The sequence below is a fragment of the Meles meles genome, chromosome 8 (assembly GCF_922984935.1).
Source record: "Meles meles chromosome 8, mMelMel3.1 paternal haplotype, whole genome shotgun sequence".
NCBI classification, from domain to species: Eukaryota; Metazoa; Chordata; class Mammalia; order Carnivora; family Mustelidae; genus Meles; species Meles meles.
The window spans coordinates 70,773,482-70,799,532 of NC_060073.1; the positions used below are offsets into that span (position 1 = coordinate 70,773,482).

General features: G+C 36.8%; 1 protein-coding gene across 13 annotated transcripts in view; it reads right to left on the minus strand.

Annotated features, from left to right (window-relative positions):
* The window catches only part of DLG2 (discs large MAGUK scaffold protein 2), a 1,573,258-nt gene that overhangs the window by 486,455 nt on the left and 1,060,752 nt on the right, over positions 1-26,051 (minus strand). For all 13 annotated transcript variants that reach the window (XM_046015622.1, XM_046015636.1, XM_046015625.1 and 10 more), the window contains one exon: positions 9,249-9,385. In XM_046015622.1, coding sequence (XP_045871578.1) covers positions 9,249-9,385 — 137 coding nt within the window. The remainder of the gene's footprint in view (positions 1-9,248; positions 9,386-26,051) is intronic.

A 26,051-nucleotide genomic window follows, 5' to 3' on the forward strand; every position in this document is an offset into this window, starting at 1 on the left:
ATGCATACGCCAAAAACTAAAATCTCTGCAGTACACTGCAATTCATGGATATAAAAAATTTTATTTTGAAATCAGTAACCATGAATAAATAGGGAACAATAATAGTTATCTCTGAATAATAAATATCTTCTTATTTTTCACCTTTTCAGCAATGATCATGCACTAGTTATAGTTAGAATGCAATTAATTCCACATTTTAAATGAAAAAAAAAAAAAAAACCTTCAAATAAGAACAGAAATGAAGTGGGGAGCCTGGGCACAGTCAGTTAAGTGCCTGACTCTTGGTTTCAGTTCAGGTTGTCATCTCCGTCATGAGCTAAGGGTCGTGAGATCAGCCCCATGTTGGGCTCCATGTTCAGCATGGAGTCTGCTTAAGACACTCTCCTTCTGCCTTTCCCCTCTCTCAAATAAACAGCTAAAGCTTAAAAAAAAAAAAAAAAAAAAAAAAAGAAAGAAACAAGATAACCCCAGAACCAAAGTGCAGTGGCTTCATTATGAAACACACATAGCAAGATCTCAGGAGTGATGGAAAATTGGAATGGAGAAGGAACTTGGTTTCTAATGGCCAGTAAATTGAAATAATTTTTTAGAAAAAACCTGCCATTATTTTAAGCATAGATGTTTCTAGAAATGAAGGCAATTGGCATAATGAGAGTAAATTTTAAAATGTAGCATCACATCTGGTTTCAATTTCTATATTCATGAATTCTGGTCAGTGAACATATTTATTGAGCATTAAAAACTTCCTTATGTGCAAAATAGGGATGATACTAATTTATTTGTTGATTTATTTGTGTTTAGGAGAAAGGAGGGATACCATGAACATGAAAAGACATCGTGTAAGATAGAGCAGTATACAAAGAGTCATCAAACATCACAATCATACACAATGTTTCTGCTGATTCTGTTGCTGAAACTAGCTCCTTGTGTGAAAATGATTACCCCCTACCTTCTACAACAGTTAATCTTGCAATGTCTCTTCCCTGTTCAAGGACTGATTTTCTAAAGGGCAATGATTAGATTGTCCCCCCCTCCTTCTTTTTGGACATTGGAGTATAGCTGACACACAATGTTACGTTATTTTCAGGTGTACAACACAGTGATTCAACAAGTTTGTGCATGACGTTTTGCTCACCAGATGTGTAGCTACCATCTGTCACTATGCAACACTATTACAGTATCACTGACTATATTCTTTATACTATACCTTTTATCCACCCCTCCCCAACTTACTTACTCCATTACTGGAAAATGGTATCTCATTCACCATTCACCCTAATTAGAATGTTTTCATCATTGTAATCCTCCAACTGATGCACTATAAGTAGTAGGCACTTCATAAATGTTGAAACAATTAGATAAATAAGTTAAAAGTAACATTCCATGTACAATGAATTATGATCACTGAAAAAAATTAAGTTAAATTTTTAAAAAAGTATCATTCCAAAGGAAAAGCTATCAAAATTCCCTAATTTATAAGATGAAGGAGGCATTTGTGTTGAATTTCTAGTTTACACTTGTGTTGAGTCAGAAAGGATAAGAAATGAAGGTCATTCAACAAACAACACACGTTTACAGGACACTCACTCTGTGGCAGGCATGGGATATAAGGATGAAAAGTTGTTACAGAATGGGAGTAATGGGTCACATCAGAATATCAAGGACACAATGAAAACTCCAACAGTGTGAATTTCTTTCTCCTCCATTAGTTGTTGATGAATTTCTTAACTTTTTATTCTACATATAGACAGAGCAAATAACAATGACGTTTTGACTGACTTTCCCAGTGTCCTCTATAGCAGTGGTCACCAACAAGGACAATACAAAATGAACCCCAGGGCAATCCACTGAATACAGGAAGAATTTTGTATGTGAACTTCTATTAATATTTATCACACAAATTATCATCTTCCTATTTTTATGTATGTTTTAAAAACAAAAAATTGCCTCTAATATATACATATACATATGTATATATTAGAGGCAATATGTATATATTAGAGGCAATTTTTTTGTGTTTTACTGATGGAAATAATTTTGAAACCACTGCTCTGTAGTAGGCATCTATATATATTAACTTAATATTAAATTAATATATAGAGAGCAAATTCTGTAATCAGTGTGAAACCAAATATAAGCAAAAGAAATAAAAAATAACATAATGGAAGGTTTTAACCTTCAAATAAGATATGTCATTGCAACTGCACTGCATTTTAATTTTATTACATTTGAAAAAAAATTACAACTGAGTCCAAGAAATTATTATCCAGATTTTTCCCCCTTGTGTTTCAGAAAGTACTCTAATTACAGGGGAAAAAGTGTGAGGGGTGAAGTATTTCTAAATGCTTTTCAGCCTATTGTTGGGAAATGCTAAATGATGCTGTACTGGCTTGATAGAAGGAATGTTAGCACCAAAGTCACCTTCACGAGAAGCACTAGAGCAGCAGCAGCAGAACAGGCTAGAATGTGATTAGATCCATGTAGGACTGTGGTTCTTAACCTGACTACACATTGGAATCACCTGGGAGACTTAAAATTATTTCTTTAAAAAGGAAGCACAGTGCCTACTTCCAAGATTCTCATTGAATTCTTCAGGGTTGATTGAGGCCTGGGCATCCAGAGTAATCAAAAACTTACCACATGATTGAAATATGAGAGCAGGATTAAGAACGAGAAGGGCTGCATAAACTGGTGGACAGAATGTGGCATTAGGACATTGACATTTGTCTGAATCTGATTTCACAATTTATTAGTTATGTCATATTGGAAATCCCTTTGTTATCTCTGAGCTCCAACTTTCTCTTCTGGAAAGAAACAGTAACGGTACCGGCTGCCCTCTCCATCTCTCAGGGGCTGGAGTGAGGACTGTGTGCGTGCTGCAGGTGAAATCTCTTCCACGGGGAAGAACCCTGGGCAGAGAACGTTACCCATTTCAGTTCTCATCTAAGGTCAGTCTAACAAATGGAAGTGCTTTCAGTCCTGTTCATTATTCAGAAATTCTTACATATCTGCCTGCCTTCAAGGTGATTTTCTCATTAATATTTGGGCGAAGCTAGGCAGTTTTGTAAATCACCAAAAAGATTTAATTTAAGTGCTCATAACTAATACTTGTTCAGAAAATTGTATTGTTTCCACTCGCATTCCCTAAATCCACTTAATGTCCTTACCATAGCATATTAATTTTGAAATAAAAATAAGAGTCCCTTTACAGCAGTCAGAATGGCCAAAATTAACAAGACAGGAAACAAGTGTTGGTGACAATGTGGAGAAAGGGGAACCTTCCTTCCACTGTTGATGGGAATGCAAGCTGGTACAGGTACTCTGGAAAACAGTATGAAGGTTCCTGAAGATGCTAAAAATAGAGCTACCCTATGACCTAGTGATTGCACTACTAGATATTTACCCTAAAGATACTGATGTAGTAAAAAGAAGGGGCATTTGCACCCCAATATTCATAGTGGCAATGTCCACAACAGACAGACTGTGGAAGGAGCCGAGATGCCCTTCAACAGATGAATGGATAAAGAAGATGTGGTTCATATGTACAATGGAGTATTACTCAGCCATCAGAAAGGATGAATACCTACCATTTGCATTGACATGGGTGAGAACTAGAGGGGGTTAGGCTAAGTGAAATAGGTCAAGCAGAGAAAGGCAATTATATGGTTTCATTCACACACAGAACATAAGGAATAGCATGGAGGACCGCAGGGGAAGGGAGGGAAAACTGAATGAAAGGAATCAGAGAGGGGGCCAAACCATGAGAGACTGTGGACTCAGGGAACCGAAGTGAGGGTTATAGAAGGGAGGGTGTCAGGGGATGGGGTAGCCAGGAGATGGGTGTTAAGGAGGGACATGTTGTGAAGAGCACTAGTTGTTATATGCAACAAATGAATTGTTAAACACTATATTAAAAACTAATGATGTACTATATGCTGGCTAACTGAACGTAATAAAAAAATTAAAAAATAAAATAAAAAAAAATCACTCTCACACAGCACATCAAGTCTACTCCCCTGAACACTAGTTCTAGGTGCTTTAAGCTCCTTTGCTCACTTTAAGCAAAGTGCTGCATAATGAAGTATGTTTGAAGATTATAGTGTTCAAGTTAAATTAGTTCCTTGATTACAAAACTTCACTGACTCTTTAATATATTTAAGTTCATTGAGAATCTGTAAGAGAGGTGGGATACAGGTTGAAGGATTTCCCAAACTTAGTTGACCTTTTCATGTGACACAATAATGAAATTAATATTTTAAAACACACTTGGGAAACACTGATCTAAGGCACTGCTACCATGCAATAGAGGCCAAAACAGAAGACCAAATATGTATACGACTTGTCCAAGGTCATTTAGGTCGAATTAATTTTGGTTGGCTGGCTGTGAGTCCACCGTTTTCCCACTTTACTCAATGCCTTTCTTACCTTTCCCCTTGTCCACTCCTTCCCTTTAAGGAAATAAAAACACAGACTAATTCTCTGTAAAAATGTAAAAGTGCTCTTACTGACAATGTTTTTCTTTCAAGGTCAAGCAAAAGTTATGAAAAGAGGAGACTAAGACTAGAAACTTCCAATCACAATGCGATGGAAGTTTCAACAATTAACAGCTCACATCATTGCTGTAGAAAAGACAGTCAGATGACCCTGGATTCAAATTTTCTGGTATAGGAAAAAGATGAAGAAGATGATCACTTCTCCATAATATATGTGGCCCTCTGTATCATCTTGATAGGGCTTAATAAAAACCAGTGTGTAAAAATATATGAATGAATTAAAAAATTATCAACACTGTTAACTTTTGACCATCTGTCTCAAGAAATCAAAGGCCAGGAGTTACTGTATTTAGTCTGAGATCACTACACTAGCCACTGGTACAGTCCATAAAAATCAGATGTCATTGCCATTTGACAAAATAAAAGAAAAAAAAACAAAACAAAATTCTAGTGAATGATAATAAGTGCCAAGCAGCAGGAGAATTAAAAATATATATATTATTTTGGTAAAGAGAACAAATACCATGCATCTGAGCACACGTGGAAACATCAGAGAGGACTGACTTTAAAGTCGTTTTATTTGAAACGCTAAGAGTCTTAGTGCAGAAGTGATAGGTAGAGTAATTTTTTCCTTATTATAGAATAAATGTAAAGGTCAGATGCAACAATATTGCCTGTGGTTTTAGAAGTGGGGGAATAACATTCTAAGGAATCAAAAGTTTTCTTAAAAGGGTAATCTATTTAGAGAAGATAAGTGGCTGTGTGGTAAAACTGACTTCAAGAGTGAGAGAAAATGTGTAAAACATCTTAAAGGCTGAGAAGTAAAAAAAGTGGCAAGACGTAAGTTTTCAAACAAATGTAGAATTAATCTTTACCTTTCTGTCTCCAAGGGACAGAGCTGTGAATAAAGCAAGAAATGTATAGGGGAAAGTGTTTTGGTATAATTTTAAGAAAAAATAAATCTAAGGATAGCTGGGACCTAATGGGTAGCTTCCAGGAGGCATTAAATTCTCCACCCTTCAAGGCAAACCATAAGAGACTATGGACTCTGAAAAACAACCTGAGAGTTTTGAAGGGGCAGGGGTGGGAGGTTGGGGGAACCAGGTGGTGGGTAATAGGGAGGGCACGTATTGCGTGGAGCACTGGGTGTTGTGCAAAAACAATGAATACTGTTACGCTGAAAAAAATAAATGGGAAAAAAAAAGAAAGAAAATAAGCTGAAACTTTACATAAAAAATTCACGGTTTACAATGCGATTTCGTTCTTGTAATAGAATATTTAAACTTAAAGAATAATTTAATAAATATGAGTGTTTTAGTTTAAAAAAAAAAATTCTCCACCCTTCATGTGTTCTCGCAGAGGTGAGGGACTACTTCACGTTGTTTTTCTGTGGATTCTGATGTACCAAATGAGTTGGAATAAGATAACATGTAAGAGAGATACTTTTCAATTCTGAGATATAAGAAGTACTTAGGGGGAAAAAAAGGACCCAACATATATGGTATGAGGAAATTAACAGAGTTTCATTTTAGGCCAGTTTGCTTACAGAACTATGAATGAATAACATATGGGAGAAATTTTCCTAAGGAGTGAGAGGAGGGAGGGGTGTAAATTGCTTTAGAAAGGAGAATAGCTATTTGGAGAAAAATATACAGTGTGGTACAGCTGGTAAATCACGGAATCTAAATTATTTGTACTTCCTTTGGGGGAGGAGATTGGAAGAGGAGAAAGATAAAGATGATGTGAATATAGGGTAATAAAGAGAAAAGGAAGTGGAAAGGAATGACAGAAGGAGAGCATTAATAAATACTGTTGGGTTGAAGCAAGATAATTGGTCCTTCAGGGTGGCTTCCGTGATTTTTTTTTTATTCTTTTCCTCAGCATTATTTTTCTTTCAGAATATTATAAAATGAATCATTTTCTTTCATTTCCAGATTTAGTTTGGCAGTTGCCTTGGAAGTACTAATTATGTTTTCCTTACATAAGAGAGGAGAGACCTATTATTGTTGAAGGTTCTTTTTTCTTTTTTTTTTACAGGTTTTAAAACTCAAAATAGTTAAAGATTATTTCTCAGCTATTTTTGAAATCATTACATGTACAATGAATATCAAGAAAATGGTAATGGAACAATAGCATGGTGCCTGGATAATCCTTTGACAGAATTATTTAGACTTTGAGGGTTTTATTTATTTATTTTTTTAAAGAATTTTAAAATAAAGCTAGGAATTTAGACGGAACTTCAAGCAATCAACATACAACATCTAGCTTGATATTACAACAGCAGCAGCTAAAGAAATGGCAAAAGAGTTGTCTACAACCAAACCTTTACAGAACAATGAGTCAAAGGTCAAATGTGACAGCCATTAATTAGAATGAAAATGTCCTTTTCAGCTTTTTCAAATTTCATGCAATGTAAAAGATGGATATCATGGTGTATTTTATTCCTAAGTCAACTAACAATAAAGTCTATATTCTTGAAAGACATTGTTAGATCTTATACCTCAATAATACTTTTCTGGTTCAGAAGACACAGCATTATAAAAAACCAACTTATACATCAAAGGCAAAAAAAAAAATTCACACAAAAAACAGCCAACAACAACAAAAGAATGCAGAATGTCTCAAGAATGAAAATGGTAGTTCTCTTGCATAGTATAGGGCCTACTAATAAAAGCATATTGCATACTTACAATTGGCCAAAAGGGTAGATCTTATGTTAATTGTTCTCACCACACACAAGCACAAAATAATAAAAACAATAACAATACGGGTGAGAAGGAACTTTGGAAAATGATGAATATATTTATAGCCTTAATAATGGTGATGGTTTATTGGGTATATATTTAATACCCAAACCCATGGAGCTATATGTATCAAATATGTAAAGCTGTTTATATGTCAACCATACTACAGAAAAATGATAGAAAGAAAGAAAGAGAAAATGACTTCAGGTAGTAAAGAAGCCCACACACTTCATTGCTATTTTGACTGAAGTCATAAATGCCACATTTTTTGCCCATCCAGTATGATCATACATTTTCTCCTGACAGAGTTCCTTCCTGAGTAGTGGTTATTGCCTTGGACATGGTAGGTGTTCATTATATTACTTGCTAAATAAAGGAATGAATGAATGAATGAATGAATGGTAACTAAAAAAAATGAAGTAAAGAATTGACTGACAAATTCTAGAAACAAATGAAAGATCATGCTTGGTACTTATAAGCCTCAGTTCCTGGATTTGAAATCCAATTCTGTCTACTGTTAAATATATCACTGTGGCCAAGTTAATAAACCTCTCTATACCTCAGTTCCTTTTTGCTTATATAAAACAGCTTGTTGTGAGAAATAAATTCATTACAAAAAAGCACTTTTAAAAACACATGGAATGCAGCAAATGCCGAATAAATATTATTATCAAGATTATTATAAATGTTTATTTAGGTACTTCAATACCAAGATCATTGACAACTATGAAACTAGATGAATGGGACCAAGGACAAGCTGTCTAAAGCCCAGGGAAGTGGGCACAATGCACTGAGGTTCAACCTCTGAAGCTTGCACATGTCACAGAAATTACTATTCTGTTGAGAATATAAATTGACCTTTTCCAAATACTTCTCATTTGTGCTACAGATAATGCCTCCTTGCAGAGATTAGAGGCCATGTTTTACAAGGGCAGACATAATATACTTCTCTTGAGTGCTCTCTTTTATTAATTTTCAGTATTTGATTATTATCCTGTAGGTTTGGTATAAAACAGTAAATAGAGATAAAGTAGTTTTATTAAGTGCAATTCCAAATTTGTACTGCTTATGTCATGCCTTAATTTTGCTTTAGTTTATCCTAGAACTCCATGGCTTAGGAAGGGTAGCCATGTGTTGGTGTTAGTCATTGCTCAGGGTCCTGAAGCATGTAGGCAGCTGGTAAATAAAATAGCTGTAACCCTATCTGATGGGGGTGGGAGGAAGGATCCATTTACACATGTGACAGAACTTAGATTATGAATTCTGGTAAGTCAGGGACTGTTTATACTGTCTACACTGGTTGAACAAGGGACCACAGGAGGCCCAGAAATGTACAGATCAAAAAACCAGAGAACCCTTTGTTATGCAAAGCCCACCTTACTAGCAGTAGGCAAGTAACACTCTCTTGGGCTAATAGGTTACCTTGGAAAAATAACAATCTGTGTCTTGTTCTATCTGTGAAAACTAGTGAAAATTCAGATTTGTTTTTAAAATGTCTACAAACAGATACAATTGTACATGAACTTCTGAAATCTCCCAGCACAAAATCTGCTCTTCCTTTTTTTGCATTTCTGCCCGTGATCACTGTTAGGAATTTAATGGCTGAAGTTCCACCACCCAATATGACTATACTTGCAGAAAGATTCTTTAGGAGATAATTAAAGTTATTAATTTAATGAGTTAAGGGTGAAGCCCTAATCCAATGGGACTGACCAGTGGCCTCAATAGGAAGAGAGAGATCTCTTTCTCTCAGCCCAAGCACAGGTGGAAGGTCATGTGAGGACACAACAATAACATGGTTGACTGCAAGCCAGGAACTCACCAGGAACTGAATGAGAAAGAACCTTGACCTTGAATTTCCCAGCTTCCAGAACTCTGAGAAAATAAATTTTTGTTGTGTAAGCCACCTAGTCTATGGTATTTTGTTATGACAGCCTGAACTGAGACAGTCATACACTGGGAAACAAGAGCTTTATAAATACACACATAGTTTTGCATGAGTCACACTTACCATTAGCAGTCTGTCTCCTACTTGCAACCTTCCATCTTTTTGTGCAGCTCCTCCATCTATAATTTTAGTTACATAAATGCTGTTGTCTCCTGGAATGTGCTGGTTCCCCACACCTCCTGCAATACTGAAGCCTAAACCTATGGGAAAGAAAAAGAAAAGCTTTGCTGTTGTTGTTTTTTAAGAAAATGCAATTAGCCATATTTAAGCAGTCTAAAAAAAATCAATCCTCAGTTTATTACAACAGTAATAATTCACAGTAATGATTCTACTTCAATCGATTTTGTTCTTTATTTGAAGGTTTGTTGATTAATGCTAATGAGGCAAAGCTCTTGAAGTCAAGCCCATGTGGCCATTAGTTTTGTTGTATTTCAAGACTGTCCACCTAACTGTTGCTCCCTAGCTAATTAGCACATAATGGGTGATTGGCCAAATAGGGATCTGGCAAAAGGATGTGGAAGAATCCTCAGTGAGGCAGGCAAAACACAAGTTCAGCTCTGCTCATGTGGAATTAGTGAGCTCATCTTTGTTGTTATTCTCCTACCACAGAGAAGTATTGCAAATCAGTTGGGTAGAGACCTAGATACTCTTGACATTTCAGGATTAAAAGTACAGCTGTTAGAAAATTCCACAAATTCTCAGACAAGAGCCACAAGGAAGATACGTGAGATATTTATTAATAATTTCAGAGAGAAGGCAAAAAGAAACTAGATGCTTGTCCTTGTTTTTTTCTCTGGCCACCTGGTCATATTTTCATATTTCTTCACACATATTAAGTGCTAGTGAGGTAGTAACGCATGAGAAATGAATCGTCTCTGTAAACACTCTAAAGACACAAGAAATAGTATTTTACTTTATTAGTTTTATAACAAATCACAGAATGTCAAATTTTAAACATGGAAATTTTCTATTTTTTTTTTAAGATTTTATTTTTATTTATTTGTCGGAGAGAGGGAGAGCACACACACAGGCAGGCAGAGTGGCAGGAAGAAGGAGAAGCAGGCTCCCTGCTGAGCAAGGAGCCCGATGTGGGACTCAATCCCAGGACCCTGGGATCATGACCCAAGCGGAAGGCAGCACTTAACTGACTGAGCCCCCCAGGAGCCCTGGAAATTTTCTATTTTGAGAGACAAATTTATACTGTACTATATAGCTTACAAAACTTTGTTTATACTAAACTATGGAAGGATAAGAAATTATGAAAAACCATTATGGGGTCAATTTCAAAGAATGAGTGATAGACTCTTGCGTGAAAAAATAAAAAAGGGGTTTTTCAGGATATGATTGAATACACATTCAATATAATACTTGTAGCCTATATATTCATTAAACTTCAAAACTGTAATTATTACCATGCAAATTATTTGAAAAGATAAATATAAATCAAAGAATTTGTACTAAAGGCATAGGAAATTTCTATGACTTACTTAGCTTAAGAAATTTTTTTTTTTAAACAAATCATCCACTACATTATCTAGTATTTTTGAAAAAAAAAAGTACCTGTTTTATGATAAAACAATCATAAAAATTTTTGGCACTTTATATGACAATAATGAAAAGCACTTAAAAAGCTCCATTTCACTATGCTTTTATTGATTAAATATTGAATGGGGCTTTTAATGGCATAAGTGATTAGATAATGGAAAAATGGTATAGTAAATTATAAAGTTACACCTCTGAAATTACATTTGAAATGAAATAATTTTTCTGTTAAATTAACTATAATAGTTGTTAAAATGCAAAATGGATTTAAATTGATAGGTCAATTAAAATAATTGTTATCTAATATTCTACTAAAGTGGGTAATTATTCTTTATTGATGTTTTGATATCTCATAGGTCTATAAATGTATCTGTCTGCCTCAAATTTAAAGAGTTTGTTTATCGAGCAAAAGATGACCAAGAGTAAATAAAATGCTCCCAATTGGCCCTTCCTACGAAATTTATGATGCATATCAGCTCATGTTTTTCAAAACTGTTATTTTACATTTATGTATGATTATAGGGGAATTAAAAAAATACATTTACAAAAGTTTCAAACCCACATGCTAGGATCAATCTACTGCATTTATAATAGTATAGAAGGCATCCCAAACTGTGGAAAGAAAAGGTTAAAACAAATCCAGGGACTCTGATTTACATCCACTATAATAATAGTAAATGCCACAGACTGACTGAGTTACAGAAGAGCTAAGGAAACAAATTCCCACTGTAAATAAGGTTAAGTCCAACAAAGGGAATAACTATGTAGTTGACATTTGAAGTTAAGACTGTACCAAGACAATGAAATCACTATACTGTAGACATAAATATATCAGCTATAAAGGAAATAATTTTTTCGCTCGGAGAGTAGGTTAAAAACTAGTGACTCTGCTCAAGGTGAAACAAGCTATTTTTAGTAAGAACACTCTGAGGGTACAGAATTGAAATTGTCCCTGATTTCTCTTTGATGGAACATGGATACATTGAAAAGTAATCATCATTTAATCAACACTCAGCCATATTCCAGAGGTTTAATTTAACATAAGCAAATATGTAGCTTATCTCTACAGCTAGAACACAAATTTATTTATAGGTGGGAGCATCCATCTGTGTTGTAAGACTAAATCTGTTCTCATTCATTCATTCACTCATGGATCCCTCCATTAAACAAACATCTTTTGAGTACCTACTATGAATCATAACCAGTTGTTGTCAACTGTGGTCAATATAATGTAAAAGAATTGACCAAAACACTACAGAAATACAAGTGAGTGTGGTTGAACCTGGCTAAGGCAATGTTCTAACCCCAGACAGTGCCATTGATTTTGGGAAGACTACTCAATGAAGACAAATGTGGGCTAGAACTACCGGGCAATCCAAAATTATCAGTTTGGAGGCACTGGGTACTCTCTGGATATATTTTGTTAAAGCAGGGGTGGGCTGCATACATTCTAGGACTGCTCTATTCCCTTATTATGTAATATTCCCCCTCTTCATTCCATTCAAGACACAGCTGCAGTCTTGATACTTCTAGTGTAAAGGCCTATTTAACCAGAGTGGCCCCACCTTGGTTGAACAGCCATTTTGTTGTTTATGCAGTAAAACTTATACTGACCCTGCCCCCACCCAGGGGAACTTATTTAAAAGCAAGTCGGGGACACCAGTCCCAGGTAACAAAGCCCAAATACAAGGGTGGGTCAGGTCAGGTGGAGATAACACCCGAATGCAGGGATGAGTCGGGTCAAGTGGAGACATCCAATCAGTAAAGTGTGCATACTGTTTCCCTAGCTACCAAGGAGTGTGGGCCTTTTGGCGGGCCAATTCTCAGCAAGGTGATAGGCTAGTTCAAATGTCTACTATGGGGTGAACTGTAGTTCAATTGGCCACCCGTGTGTGACTAGCATGACTATGCAGCTTTCTCTGTGTATTGCAATCTCATTGGCCACCTCTGTGTGGCCAGGCTCAACCACATGGCCTTTGCTCTATAAAATATAGTTTGTGAGGCAGGGAGGGGTCACCCTCTCTGTAAGGGGCGGCCTGACCAGTCTGACAGTCTGTTTGATTCTTGATGCTTGGCGTGAAATAAAGCTTTGCTTGACTTTCCCTTTGTATCAGTCTCACTCCTTTGACCGTGGACCCATTATTGGGAGACCCTACACTAGAACACAGTGGACATACTCCCACCTTAGGGTATTTAATCTAGCTGTTTCCTCTATCTGGAATTTCCATCTTTCAGGGTTTTGTTCAAATCTTAATTTCTCTAGGAGCCTGAATCTGACTTCCTTTGTAACACTGTCTCCTAACCATACATCCCACTTCCTTATCCCAAGCTACTTTTCCTTTTACCTTAGCACTTATTTCCTCTTAACATATAAGTCACCCATGTATTTTATTTTTTATTGTCTCTTTGATGAAAATATGAAGTCCATGATACCAGGGATTTATGTCATTTTCTGCTGTGCAACAGAGCAAGGCGTCATATAATGACCTCCTAATTATTCAAGGGAGGAATGAACAATGAATGAACAAATGAATTTAAGAGGATGCAGAAAGTCACAGATCTCTGAGAAAACTTCTCCTTAAAGAGGAAGCTTGAGGTTTAATGAATGAGGGGCTGCTGAAAAAGTAAGCACTGTTAGCTAGAGTGACTAACTGGATGAGGCATTACCGGCCTTGGATCAACTCTATCTCTGTCCTCAGTCTGCACAGAGTTTATGCCAACCACTGGGCAGCAACGGGGGTAAAGCAGAGTCAGCTTCATGCCCTGGTTCCTCCATCTACTGACTCTGTCATTTGCAGCCACAATTGTTTCATCTGTGATAAGGGAATAAGTATATCCATGTTCTATAGTAATTAGCACATACCAGATGCTTGATAAGTAAGAATTCTCTGCTCTCAGTAAGCTCTCAAGTTGTCTTGAGAAACCGATACCTAAACACCTTGACATGATTTAACCTGCTAGAATGAGTCCTATAATGGTACTAATAGTGTTATGTTAGCCTAGGGGGGAGCACGACTTCCTCTGAGGAGAAGAATCAACAGAAGGTTTAGCACTTGGGCTGAGTCTTGAAGGTTAAGCTAGAATTGATAACAGAGAAAGCACCTTTCAAACCAACACATCCTCCGGATTCCAGGTGGACTAAAAGACTGAAGAGTCAGCTGCCCTGACTTACCTTACACCATGCTCATAAAATCCCAGCTTCACCAGGCTGGAAATTCAGGCAGAAATGCCTGGCAAACACTCAAAACATGTACTTATGATAAACCAGAATGGTCCTCAATGAGATAAATACAATGAGTATTACGATTTAAAGGTAAGAAGCCTTACAAAAAACAAAAACACTGCTTTTATGGAAGTGACCAATTTAGAGAACTGATCATCATTTTGAAAAGAAGTGTCTATGAATAAGAAATGGCCTGGTGAGCTCTCTGCCCCCTCCTCCCAAACTCAGCTTAGCAGGGAGTCTGCTTATCTTTCTCTCTCTGCCTGTTCCCCCTTGCCTGGCCTGCTCTCTTGCTTTCTCTCAAATAAATAATCTTAAAAAGAAAGAAAAGAAAAGAAAAAAGAAAAGAGGCCCTGGGGGTGGGGGTGGGAGGAAGAAATGGCTCTGGACCATCAGGTGATGGCAGACTAATCAATTATAAAACACAGTGAAAAGAGTTGGTGGGTCTCAGCAAAAACACTGATCCTAACACGACTTACTGTAGAATGTTGACTATTAAGAATAGTCCTAAACATGTCTATACAGTACCAGTAAGAAACAAAGCTGACACAGAAAAATATAAATACTAAAATTGCAAAGGGAAGTAAAATCAGTGGCTGTTTCGGTATCCTAGTGAGAAAAACAAAAAACAAAACAAAACAAAAAAAAAACAGGTGAAAATTAAACACCTAATTCCTGAAGCAATTAAAAACTGATGTGTTTCACACACACGTGACGAGCAAACAATTTCAGGATTATATCTACTGCACAAAGCTGGGTTCCTCTTTCTGTATTTCTTGCATATCCCCAAACTGAAATTTCTCAGGTAAACACAGGACATGCAGGCATAAGGAAAGGAATGTCTGAATCTTGTTAAAACCTTTAAACTTTTTCCACACAAAACCTTGTCTTCATCCTATAAAATAGAACAGGAGAAGGAACAGATCACAGTTCACCCTTTCCCCTTGTTGCCTGCCTATGGTGAGGAGCAGGTGTTACTGAGAGGTGGGGAACTAAAAGCAAAAAATCTTGGCAGCATAGACTGATATTGTACTTGAAAAGCTCAGAATAAAAACTCAAATGCTTAAAAGAGTCGTATGATTACACTGTTCCCATATATTTTTTGTGGGTGTAAAGAACAAAGCCCCATGATGTCTTATAACCTTTCAATAATGGTTCAATTTCATTTTATGTGACTTTCCTAAGAGAACACATTTGGGGCTTCTCCAAACAATTCGCTATTATTAAGCAGGCTGCTTCTGTCAGAGTTGATCTAGGATCCACGAGGTAAGGCGTTTTCTACTTTACAGAAAACACTAGTGGTATTCTCTGCATTCTGACTACATGTTTTTACTACAGGAACCAGAATCCAGCCCAACCCCTGGCCAGCCCTGTTTTAGAAAATTTAGAAAATTGGCGCAGGCAATTTAATTTTACGTAAATGCATTTCAGTTAAAAAAAACAACACACAAAACTTTTACCTGTGAGTCTGGCCCACACAGAGGGCTGACTGACATCTCTTCCTCTCCAGACAGAAAACTTTGCTTTAAAAAACACCAGAAATGCACTTTTCGTTTTAATTTGAAAGACTAATTAATCTCACGGGGCACTGTTGGTATGGTTAATTAAAAGCCAAAACTTCATTTACTTACTCTCTGGATTCTCCCTGGGTCCTAAAGACAAAGTTTGGGGTTTAAAGGGGTTCATTTTAAAATTCCCATGGCACTGGGCGGTGCCCTGGTGGCTCAGTCAGTCAGGGATCCCACTCTTGCTTCGGGCTCAGGTCTTACCTCAGGGTCAGGAGTTTGAGCCCTGAGGCAGGGTCTGCGCTCAGCAGGGAGTCCGCGGGAGATTATCCCTTGACCTCTGCCCTCCCCCCTCCTCCCCTCAGGCGCGCATGCGTGCTCTCTAACGAACTAACTAAAAGCTTAAAAAAAAAAAATTCCCACAGCACTAGCTAAGTATGCTCAATCCTAAAACTCTCTCACGGTGGCACCTGGGTAATGCAGTCTTTTGAGGCATTCACTCGGTTTCCTCTCTGGTCCTGGTCTGGGTTTGATGGGTGGGATGGAGCCCCAAACTGGGCTCTGTACTCCACGCAGAATTTGCTTGGGACTTTCTCTCTGCTCCTCCCCCTACTCTCTCTCTCTCAAATAAAAAAATCTTTAGAAAAAGAAAAAAATAATGTCTCCCAGATCACCCAGTTAACTTATCACAGTCAATGTTCCAAACTTTTTCTCAGTGTACCTACCTCATATTACCCACTCATTAACACTTCACTTTAATGACTATTTTATTGTAAAAAGTCCCTATGTCTTATAGCTTTCTTCATTCATTTTTTTCTAAACCTAAACCTTCCCTTCCACTCCAGAACTTCTTCCCTCTCTAAAATATTAAATCTCTTACCTTCAATGCTTTTCTTCTCTGGCTTTGACCATGCCTCTGTCCTATCCCGAAAATATCTTTTTTTGAACTTGTCCCAGCCTCCTCTCTGTTAAGAACTGAAGCTTTTAAACAGTTACCTATGGTTAATGTTAACCTTAAAAATAAGACTGCCAGTTATTTTATCAGCCAAAAGTGAGCTTACTTGGCAACAGAAGAAAATTACCGTTTGGAACAAGCAAGCTATAGTAAAATTATAGGCAATACTGGACAGCAAAGAAGAGAAGCACTCTTTTATGGAGGAAAAGAGAAAGTTGGAAGGACTGCTATAAACAAAAAGTCTACTCCAGTAAACTGGGAGTATAGTGGCTTTTTGCTGGCTGAGTTGCGAGTCTCTCATTGGCTGGGCTGTTGTCAGGGTGAAGAGGAAAACATTTATTGCTTCCACTGGGGTGGTAAAGTAGTAGCTGAAATCCTAAGGTCTCCCAAGGTATGTATTTCCTACTGGGTCTTTAATTGACCATAACAGATAGGGCATGAGAGAGCTCCCCTTCTGTCTTCCCAACTCCAATTTAGTGGTTTTCCTTTAATACCGTTTCACATTACTATCTTCTCTCATCACACACCTTTTTCAATTTTTACCCATCTTGCTCCATATACCACAATTTCACGTGGCATCTGCTGAGTTCAGTTATGTCCCATCAAAAGATTTGCTAAGCTCCTAAGCTCTGGGGCCTTTGAATGTGTCTTTATTTGGAAACAGGGTCTTTGAAGATACAATCAATTTAAGATGGGGTTATTCTGAATATACTTTTCTAGGAAGAAGAGAAAGTTTAGGCATCGAAACACAGGCACACAGGGAATAGTGCAGGTGACAACAAAGGCAGAGGTTGTGGTGATGCAGTTAGAAACCAAAAAATGCCAGGGATTGCCAGCAACCGCCAAATATTAAAAGAGAGACATGAAACAAACATTCAGAGCTCTCCAAAAGGAACAGATCTTGCTGATACCTTGATCTCAGACTTCCAGGCTCCAAAACTTTGAGGGAATAAATTTCTGTTGTTTCAAGCCACAGTTTGTGGTCATTTGTTACAGTGGCCACAGCAAATTAATACAGCATCCAGTCTTTATGGTCTGAGGGTTTGCCTACATGTCTCTCGTTCTTTCCAATGGAAATCTTTTGTATGTATGTATGTATGAATGTATGTACATATGTGTGTAGGTTGTCCTCTCCTACAATGAACATCAATGAGGTAACTATATACCAGTTCCAGCAGGCAAAGAGCCCAGCCAGTCATCCAGAATTTCCGTCTGGGTGGCTCAGTCATTATGCGTCTGCTTTCAGCTCAGGTCATGATCTCAGAGTCCTGGGATTGAGGCCTGAGTTTCGCTCCCTCCTCAGCAGGAAGCTTCCTTCTCCCTCTCCCACTCCCCCTGCTTGTGTTCTCTTTCTCTCGCAGTCTCTCTCTCTCTGTGTCAAATAAATAAATAAATAAATATAATCTTAAAATTTAAAAAAAAAAAGGCCTGCAAAATTCTGATGGGCCTTTGCTCTTTCTGTATTACATAGAACATTACTACTGCTTTTTCATTGCTACACGCACATTAGACTGCCCTGTTTCTTCTTTATTTCTCTTGCTACTTCTCTGGTTTTATTTAACTTTGTTTGAGGCTCTAAAACACTGATTCTCAGAATGAGATCCTACAACCAGTGGTATTAGCATCATGTGGGAGCTTGTTGGATTTACAAAATTTGGGGCCCAGGGCAGATATCCTAAACCAGAAACCCCAGGGATGCATGCTAAATTTGATGGCCATTTCTCTTCTAGAGAAATAATAGTTATTCTCCAAAGCATACTCCACAGAATCTTATTCTATTTATAATCTCTTTCTCATGGAGAATCCATTTCTTGTTTCAATTATCACTGCTAGGTTGATAAATATCTACACTTCCTGTATGTCCATCACTGTTGGGAGCTAATTTGTCACCTTCAACTCAAAAGCTTGAAAGAATGCACTTATAACCTCCCTTCGAAACTGGCCTCCTTTCCTATCTTCTGTGTTTTCTAATGAGATTAATATTTCAGATTAAACTAGAAGCTCTTTAATGTTTGGCATCACACTTATTCACCACCAGATCCTAGGGGTTCTTATGATAGCTGACAGAGAGTTATTGGAAGATTTTTTTTTGTAATAAAGTATTATATAGTAGTTGTTATTATGTTTTATCGGAAGCCACTGTGAATATAAATGTAAATGTAAAACTCCCTCTCTATGGCTATTTCAGTAAATCAAGTGTTTATCTAATCATGTCTGCTTTATTGTAGAAGTCTCATGACCATATTCCCTGATTCCCATTTTTCCCTACCTGATTCTCCAATCTGTTTAGCAAATATTTTCCAGGTTATTTTTTTCCTGAAATTCTATGTTCATCATGTTGCTCTATTATTTGAAATTGTCCATCACTGGTTATTTTCTATAAGAATTCTACATACCCTTTTCTCACTATTTCTTACTTCTCTGCTACAAAGCTTCCCTCCATGCAAGCTGATCTTCCTGTAGTGTTTGTTTGTCTTTATTGTTAAGCCTGTTCCCAACAACTGGAATGCCTTTCCAACCTTAATTTTCAAGAACACTCAAGTCTTTGACAATTCAAACCCATTACAGTAGTTCATTTCTAAGCTGAACTCCAGTAGAACGAATTATCTGTATCAGCCTTTCCACTTCTTTTTAAATAGAATGAGCTAACTCATTCAACACACACTTATTGATTACTCATGTGCCAAGCACTAGTCCAAACATGGTGGTCACATGAGTGAATCAGAGATCTATGGTTCTTTTCTAGTGGAGGGTCGAACAAGAAAAGAGACAATAAAAACCCAGCGGTAAGTGTTGATAGGAGAGGAACAAGGCCTATAGGTACACAGAGGTGGGTTGCCTATCTTGGGCTGGGGAGGGGTGTCAGAGAAGACTAACTGTAGGTTCTGAGACCTGAAAGATGAAAGTGACCCAGGGTTAAAAAAAAAAAGAAAAAAGATTTGGGGAGAGAACATCTCTGCAGAGGGAAACATGCATTCAAGGACCCAGAGTTAAAGAAAACATGGCCTATTTGAGAAACTGAAAATAGCTCAGGTGAAAGCAAAAGTAGTCTTAGGCAAAATACAAGCTCTGGGGAGAAACTGAAACTTTTGTTCTCACCAATGTACACTCAGGCCCTGAACTGAACTTAATAAATAGTTTGGGATAAATTAATGACTAGAGACAACAGGACACTTCTCCACTGAATTAGAAGGGAAGAAGAAAAGGATGATGTAAAGGCTAAGATTATAGGTTTAAAGGCAGGACACTAAAGGAGTTTTCATCTTCAATTTACTCTGATAACAAGAAATTGGGGTTTATTAGTCAAGAAGGAAGGAAGTAGTGAGGTTAGAGATTTGAAGAAAATACAGAAATTCGAAATGGCTCTTCTAGAAAATAGAAGGAATAATTGATTAGAGAAATACAGAAAAGTTGCAAGGAACTGCTGATTGTCTAGTTAAGGTTGAGTTACTATGAATTAATGATTGCACTTTTTTAAATACATATATTTTTTCCTTTAGCAATTCTTAGAAGTCTGAATATAAGCACAGAAAGTGTAAGCGGTTAGATTAAATAACTTTACAAAATAATCTTTTTTGTGCATTGATCTTCTCTCTTCAACTAAATTATATGATCCTAGAAAGCAGGAGTTATATAAAATAGACCGTGTTGAGCATAGGGCTGGCATATAGTAATCGCACAATAAATCATTTAATGACTGAATTGTTCAAAGACCAACGATTACATGACATAGGTATATTTTTAAATGTAAAGCCTCTCAAATTAACAGCTTTAGCTCAAGAAAAAAAGAGGTACCAGAATAATTCATATTAAGCATTTTTAGCATGCTAACAACCGTGTTGTATGCTAAAGAATTAATGGAGAGTATATCAGTGTCTATTGTGTTTAAAGGAACAATGAAAAAATAAAAATGAGAGACATATTTACTCTTTATTAACTTCAAGAATGATCACCACTAACTTGCTTTCATCCTTACAAATGAAATAACCTGCTCCGACCACAGCTGACTGCTCATGGAATGGTATGACAGAATGCAATTAGATGCTTTCTTACTGGTTTACAGTCTGTTTTATTGTACTTGAAATGGAATATCCTTATGCTCCTATCATTGAAATATAACCTAAATGTTAGGGGCATTACCTCTACCTATCAACCACATCTGTCTGTGTGGTTTTCCCAGGTTAATTCTAGCTGCCACTGCAAACCAAGGTCATTAACATTGACTTCTGAATAAAAGTCACCAAAATAACAGATTATTTAAGAGCTGTGAAAATTATCTCACATGTTGAAGATTGATGGGAATGTCCCAGCTGGTGGGATTGTTGCTGGGGAAAACAGACTGAAAAATCTGAAGGATAACTAAATGGGTCTTATATTTCCATCTATGAAGTCTTTTATCCAGTAGCCCTTTCTCTGCAAAGTCCTTCCTAATCCCCACCCCTTTAAATTACAAGTAAGCTCTCTCCATGACCATAGATAATATTATCTTCCAATGACACATTACTTTCCACATTGAATTAGAGTATAGTTATTTATAGGAAGTTTTTATATTTATTTATTTTATTATTATTATTACTATTATTATTTTTGTTATTATTTTTATTTTTAATTTTTAAAAAGATTTTACTTATTTATTTGACAGACAGAGATCACAAGTAGGAAGAGAGGCAGGCAGAGAGAGAGGAGGAAGAAGGCTCCCTGTTGAGCAGAGAGCCCCATGCGGGGCTTAATCCCAGGATCCTGAGATCATGGCCTGAGCCAAAGGCAGATACTTAACCCACTGAGCCACCCAGGCACCTGATTTTATTATTATTTTTTAAAGATTTTATTTATTTATATTATATAGAGAGACAGAGATAGTGATGAAGAGCAGGAGCAGGGAGGAGAAGGGAAAAGCGGGTTTCCTGCTGAGGGGTAGCCCGAAGTAGGGTTCAATCCCAGGACCCTGGGATCATGACCTGAGCCAAAGGCAGATGCTTAACCCAGGCACTCTGAGAACTTTGATATTTTTAACAGTGAATAGCTGATGTAACATGGACACCAACCAACCAGAGAAGGTATCTGCCATAAGCAAGTGCTGTGGTACTTACCACCTGTCAGCTCTGGTGTAAAAAAATTTTCATTTCCCACCCCCATATTGACAGTTACCATTTTGGTGGTAGAGAGAATAATATTGCTTTTATTTATATTTTTCCAGGCATGTTATAAATAAAGTAGATACTCCAAAGCTAATGTTTAAAATCAATTAGGAGGGCTAATTTGCCACTGGGTGGCTCAGTTGGTTGAGCGACTGCCTTCGGCTCAGGTCATGATCCTGGAGTCCCGGTATCAAGTCCCGCATTGGGCTCCCAACTCCATGGGGAGTCTGCTTCTCCTTCTGACCTTCTTCCCTCTCATGCTCTCCCTCACTCTCAAATAAGTAAGTAAATAAATAAAATCTTTAAAGAAAGGCAACCTTAAAAAAATCAATTAGTGAATTAAATAAAGATCACTGAATCCTTTTTTCCATAAAAATACTTTAATAAACTATGCAGGAAAGGGTTCAGGCTGATAAAATAAACTGGTGAGTTATTTCATTCATTCACTAAAAAAAAAAAAAATCAGTTCCAACCTGTTTGAGTTTTCTAGGACTGCCGGAACAAAGTGCTACACACTGTGTGACTTAACAGATATTTATTGTCTGACAACGCTGCAGGCGGAAGCGAAGATCAAGGCATCAGCAGGGGCAATTCCTCTTGAGGGCTATGGAGAAAAATCTGCTTCCTGGCTCTCTCCTAGCTACTGGTGGTTTGTTGGCGATCTTTGGCATTTCTTTGCTTGTGGATACATCCCCTAAATCTGTCTTCTTCTTCACATGATGGTTCCCCTGTGTGTATGTCTCTGTGTCCAACTTTCTTCTTTTTATAAGGATATTAGTTACATTGGATGGGGGCCCACCATAATGACCTCATTCCAACTTGATCATCAGCAAAAACCTGATTTTCTGTTAAGGTCATATTCCCAGGTACTGGAAGCTAAGATTTCAAAATCTTTTAGGGGGACCCAATTCAACTCAGGACACTGGCACTGGGAAAGATAACTATGAAGAGCACACAGTTCCCATCCCCAAGGAGCTCACAGACCAGGATGGAAGGAATGACAAGTAAACAGAGCATAAACCAGTGTTTTAGAGGAATGGCAGATAGTAAAGTCAGGGAAAACTTTTTGGGGACAATGGTAGCTGAGCTGAGTCCTGTTAAATGGCTGGAAGAAGAGAGGCAGTGAGAGGAACTCTAACCAGAGGGAGGGAGTAGCTTATAGAAAAGTACATGCAGCTCTGATCATTACAGTCAAAGGAGCAAATGGGTTAGGAGAAGATACTGAGAGGAGACCCTGGTGAGACAGAGACCCATAAAGGATCTGAGGTGCTGTGTTAAGATGTCTGGACCCTGGGTGTGTGTGTGTCTGGGGGCTCAGCTGGTTTAAATGTTGGACTTTTGATTTCAGCTCAGGTCAGGATCTCATGGGTTCTGAGATGGACTCCACACTCTGTGGAGAGTCTGCTCGTGATTCTCTCCCTCTGTCCCTCCCCTAGCTCTCTTGTACGCTCTCTCTCTCTCTCTCCATCTTTTTCTCTCAAGAAAAAAAAAAATCTGGACACTGTATTCACAGTAATGGAAAGCCTTTGAGGAGTTTCAATTCCTGAATGACATGAATAAGTTTGATCTCTCCTGAATTTTCCTCATTAGTCACGGCTGTGGCTTGAAAATATGTTCAACTGTATTCTCTGTGGTTGGGGAGATGTTCTATTTTTTATGATAAACTGTTAATTTGTTTTCTTGCCAGATTTTGGTCTTTTTTTTTTTCTTCAGTATGGTCAGTTATCACTCATCAAAATATATTTTGGGGAAACTTTTTTTTCCTCAATCTTGTGTTCATGATCTAGTTTGAAACATATTAGCTTTTTTCTTGTTCCCTCTTCCCATTCCCTGTTGGTCACAACCTACTCATAAAACCAAACTTTGAAATATAAAATTTAACATCAACAGGCATTTGTAGTCTGCTAAGAATCTAAAGAGCGAAATTTATAAATTCATTTATAAGCATATCATAATTTACCAAAGATTTCAAATGGGCATTTTCAGCCAATGTCTGGCTTCACTATTTCATTTGATCATCCTTAGGGGGCTCTTTGTAAAAAAGATAATTGGAAAATCTAGATTCAGCTTGGGTCCTAGGAAAGAGTAAGAGTTATGTAGTTGAAATAATTACACAAGTACCTCTTTCTGCAAGGACATTTTGCTCACTATGAAACAGTAAAGGGCTTCCTATCACTCAGATTTAAAAAGTGGCTCATCAGTATTTCCAGTGTTTATTGTATGATTTCAGATGTGCCAAAAAAAATCTTTGAAACCACTGAGTAACAGGTTGCCTTATTACATTATATATGACAAGTGCTAACATCTTCAATTCTACAACAATTGAACTAGAGTACCTTTACTTTGTCATAAAATCTGTTTCATTGAAGCTAAGTATCTCTTATATCAAGTCCTCTACTCTTTACAACAATCTACTCTGTGTTACATACCCAGTTGTACAAAGCATGCAGCATGTGCCTTTACTTTTAATCTTATACTTTCATGCAAATAGGTTTAATTTTCACAGAAAAATCCTGTTATATATTTGAATCTCTTTAAGGAAGAGAACAAACCAAGAGGCATCATGCTTCCTGATTTCGAGCTATTCTTTACAGCTATAGTAATCAAACAGTATGGTATTGGCATAAAAACAGAAAAACAGATTAATGGAATAGAATTGAGATCCTAGAGATAAAACCAATCTAATTAAAAATGGGTAAAAGGCCTGCATAAACATTTTCCCAAAGAAGATATACTGATGACCAAGAAGATATACATGAAAAGATGCTCCACGTCGGTCCTTAGGGAAATGCAAACTAAAACCACAATAAGGTATCATTCCATACCTTTTAGAATGGCCATCACCAAAGACAAGACATAACAAATGCTCACAAGGATGTGGAGCAAAGGGAATCTCTGTATGCTCTTGGTAGGATTTTAAATTGGTACAGACAGTATGAAAAATAGTAAGGAAAATCCTCAAAAAAAAAAAAAAAAAGAACTATCATTTTATCCAATAATTCCACTTCTGGGAATATGCCCATAAAAACATTAATTCAAAAAGATAGCTGCCACCCCCATGTTCATAGCAGCATTATTTACAATTAGCTAAGACGTGGAAATAATCTAAGTGGCTAGTGATGATGAAAAATAAAGAAGTGGTGGTATATATAATGATAATATAGTGGAGATATATATATATATAGTGATAATATAGTGGATATATATAATATATATATATAATGGAATATCATCATAGCCATGAAATATTATTCAATCATGCAAAAACGATGAAATTCTGTCATTTGCAACAACATGGAAAACCTTGAGGATATTATGCTAGGTGAAATAAGTTAGAGAAAGACAAATACCATATTATCTTACTTTTATGAGGAATCTGAAAAACAAAACAAAACACATGAAAAAGATAAAGATTTATGGTTACCAGAGGCAGGGGGCTTGATGGAGGGTTAATTGGAGGAAGGTGATCAAAAGGTAAAAACTTCCAGTTCCAAGATAATTAAGTACAAGGGACGTAATGTAATGTACATCATGGTGATTATAGTTAACATTACTGTATGATATATAGGAAAAACTCTTAAGAGAGCATATCCTAAGAGTTTTCATCACAAGGGAAAACAAGGGTTTTTTTTGCTTTGTTTTTTCTTTATCTAAATAAGATGATGGATGTTAACTAAACTTACTGCAGTAATCATTTCACAGTATGTTTGCCTCAAACCATTATGCTGCAAAGCTTAAATTTTTACAGCGATATGTGTCAGCTACATCTCCATAAAACTAGAAAAAAAGACATGCCATGATAAAATAGCAAATGGCTTTTTAGAACAATTCACTTACTCTCAATAGGTCTGCTTCCTAATATGTAAGATGAATATAATAATACATGCCACGGCTTTTGTGTGGTGTACCAGATTACTGGCACAAACCTTGGTTCTATCATGTAAAAGCTGTGTGACTTTGTAACAAGTTGTTTAGCTACTCTCAGCATCAGTTTTATCAGGGGGATAATGGTTACCTCATAACATGACAATGAAAATTAATTATGATAATTTATGAGAAGAAACCACACAGTGTAAGTACTAATATTCAAAGAATATCCATTTCCTTTGTGTGCCCTTCTCAAGATGGTAATGAATGTCTAATGTGATAATACTTCCTTATAAACTATAAATCACTTATATTTATATAGACTTTATATATTATTAATATACAAAGAATGATAAACTAGAATATAAAATGAACTATCAGACACAAACTCTGAGATCATCTGTCACTCACATTGACTTGTATTTTATTTCTCAAGCTCTCTTAAAATATTGTCATTCATCATTAAAATTGGGCTTATCCCATGGAGGAAAATGAGATTATAGATCTGGGTTCTAGTATTTTACTCTTATATTACCTTCTTAGTGAATCCTCTTCATTTACTCTATACTTGGTTAAGTGTGAGTTTTTAACTTTATCAGGGTTTACATGTACATAATATGAAATTTAATTAATAAT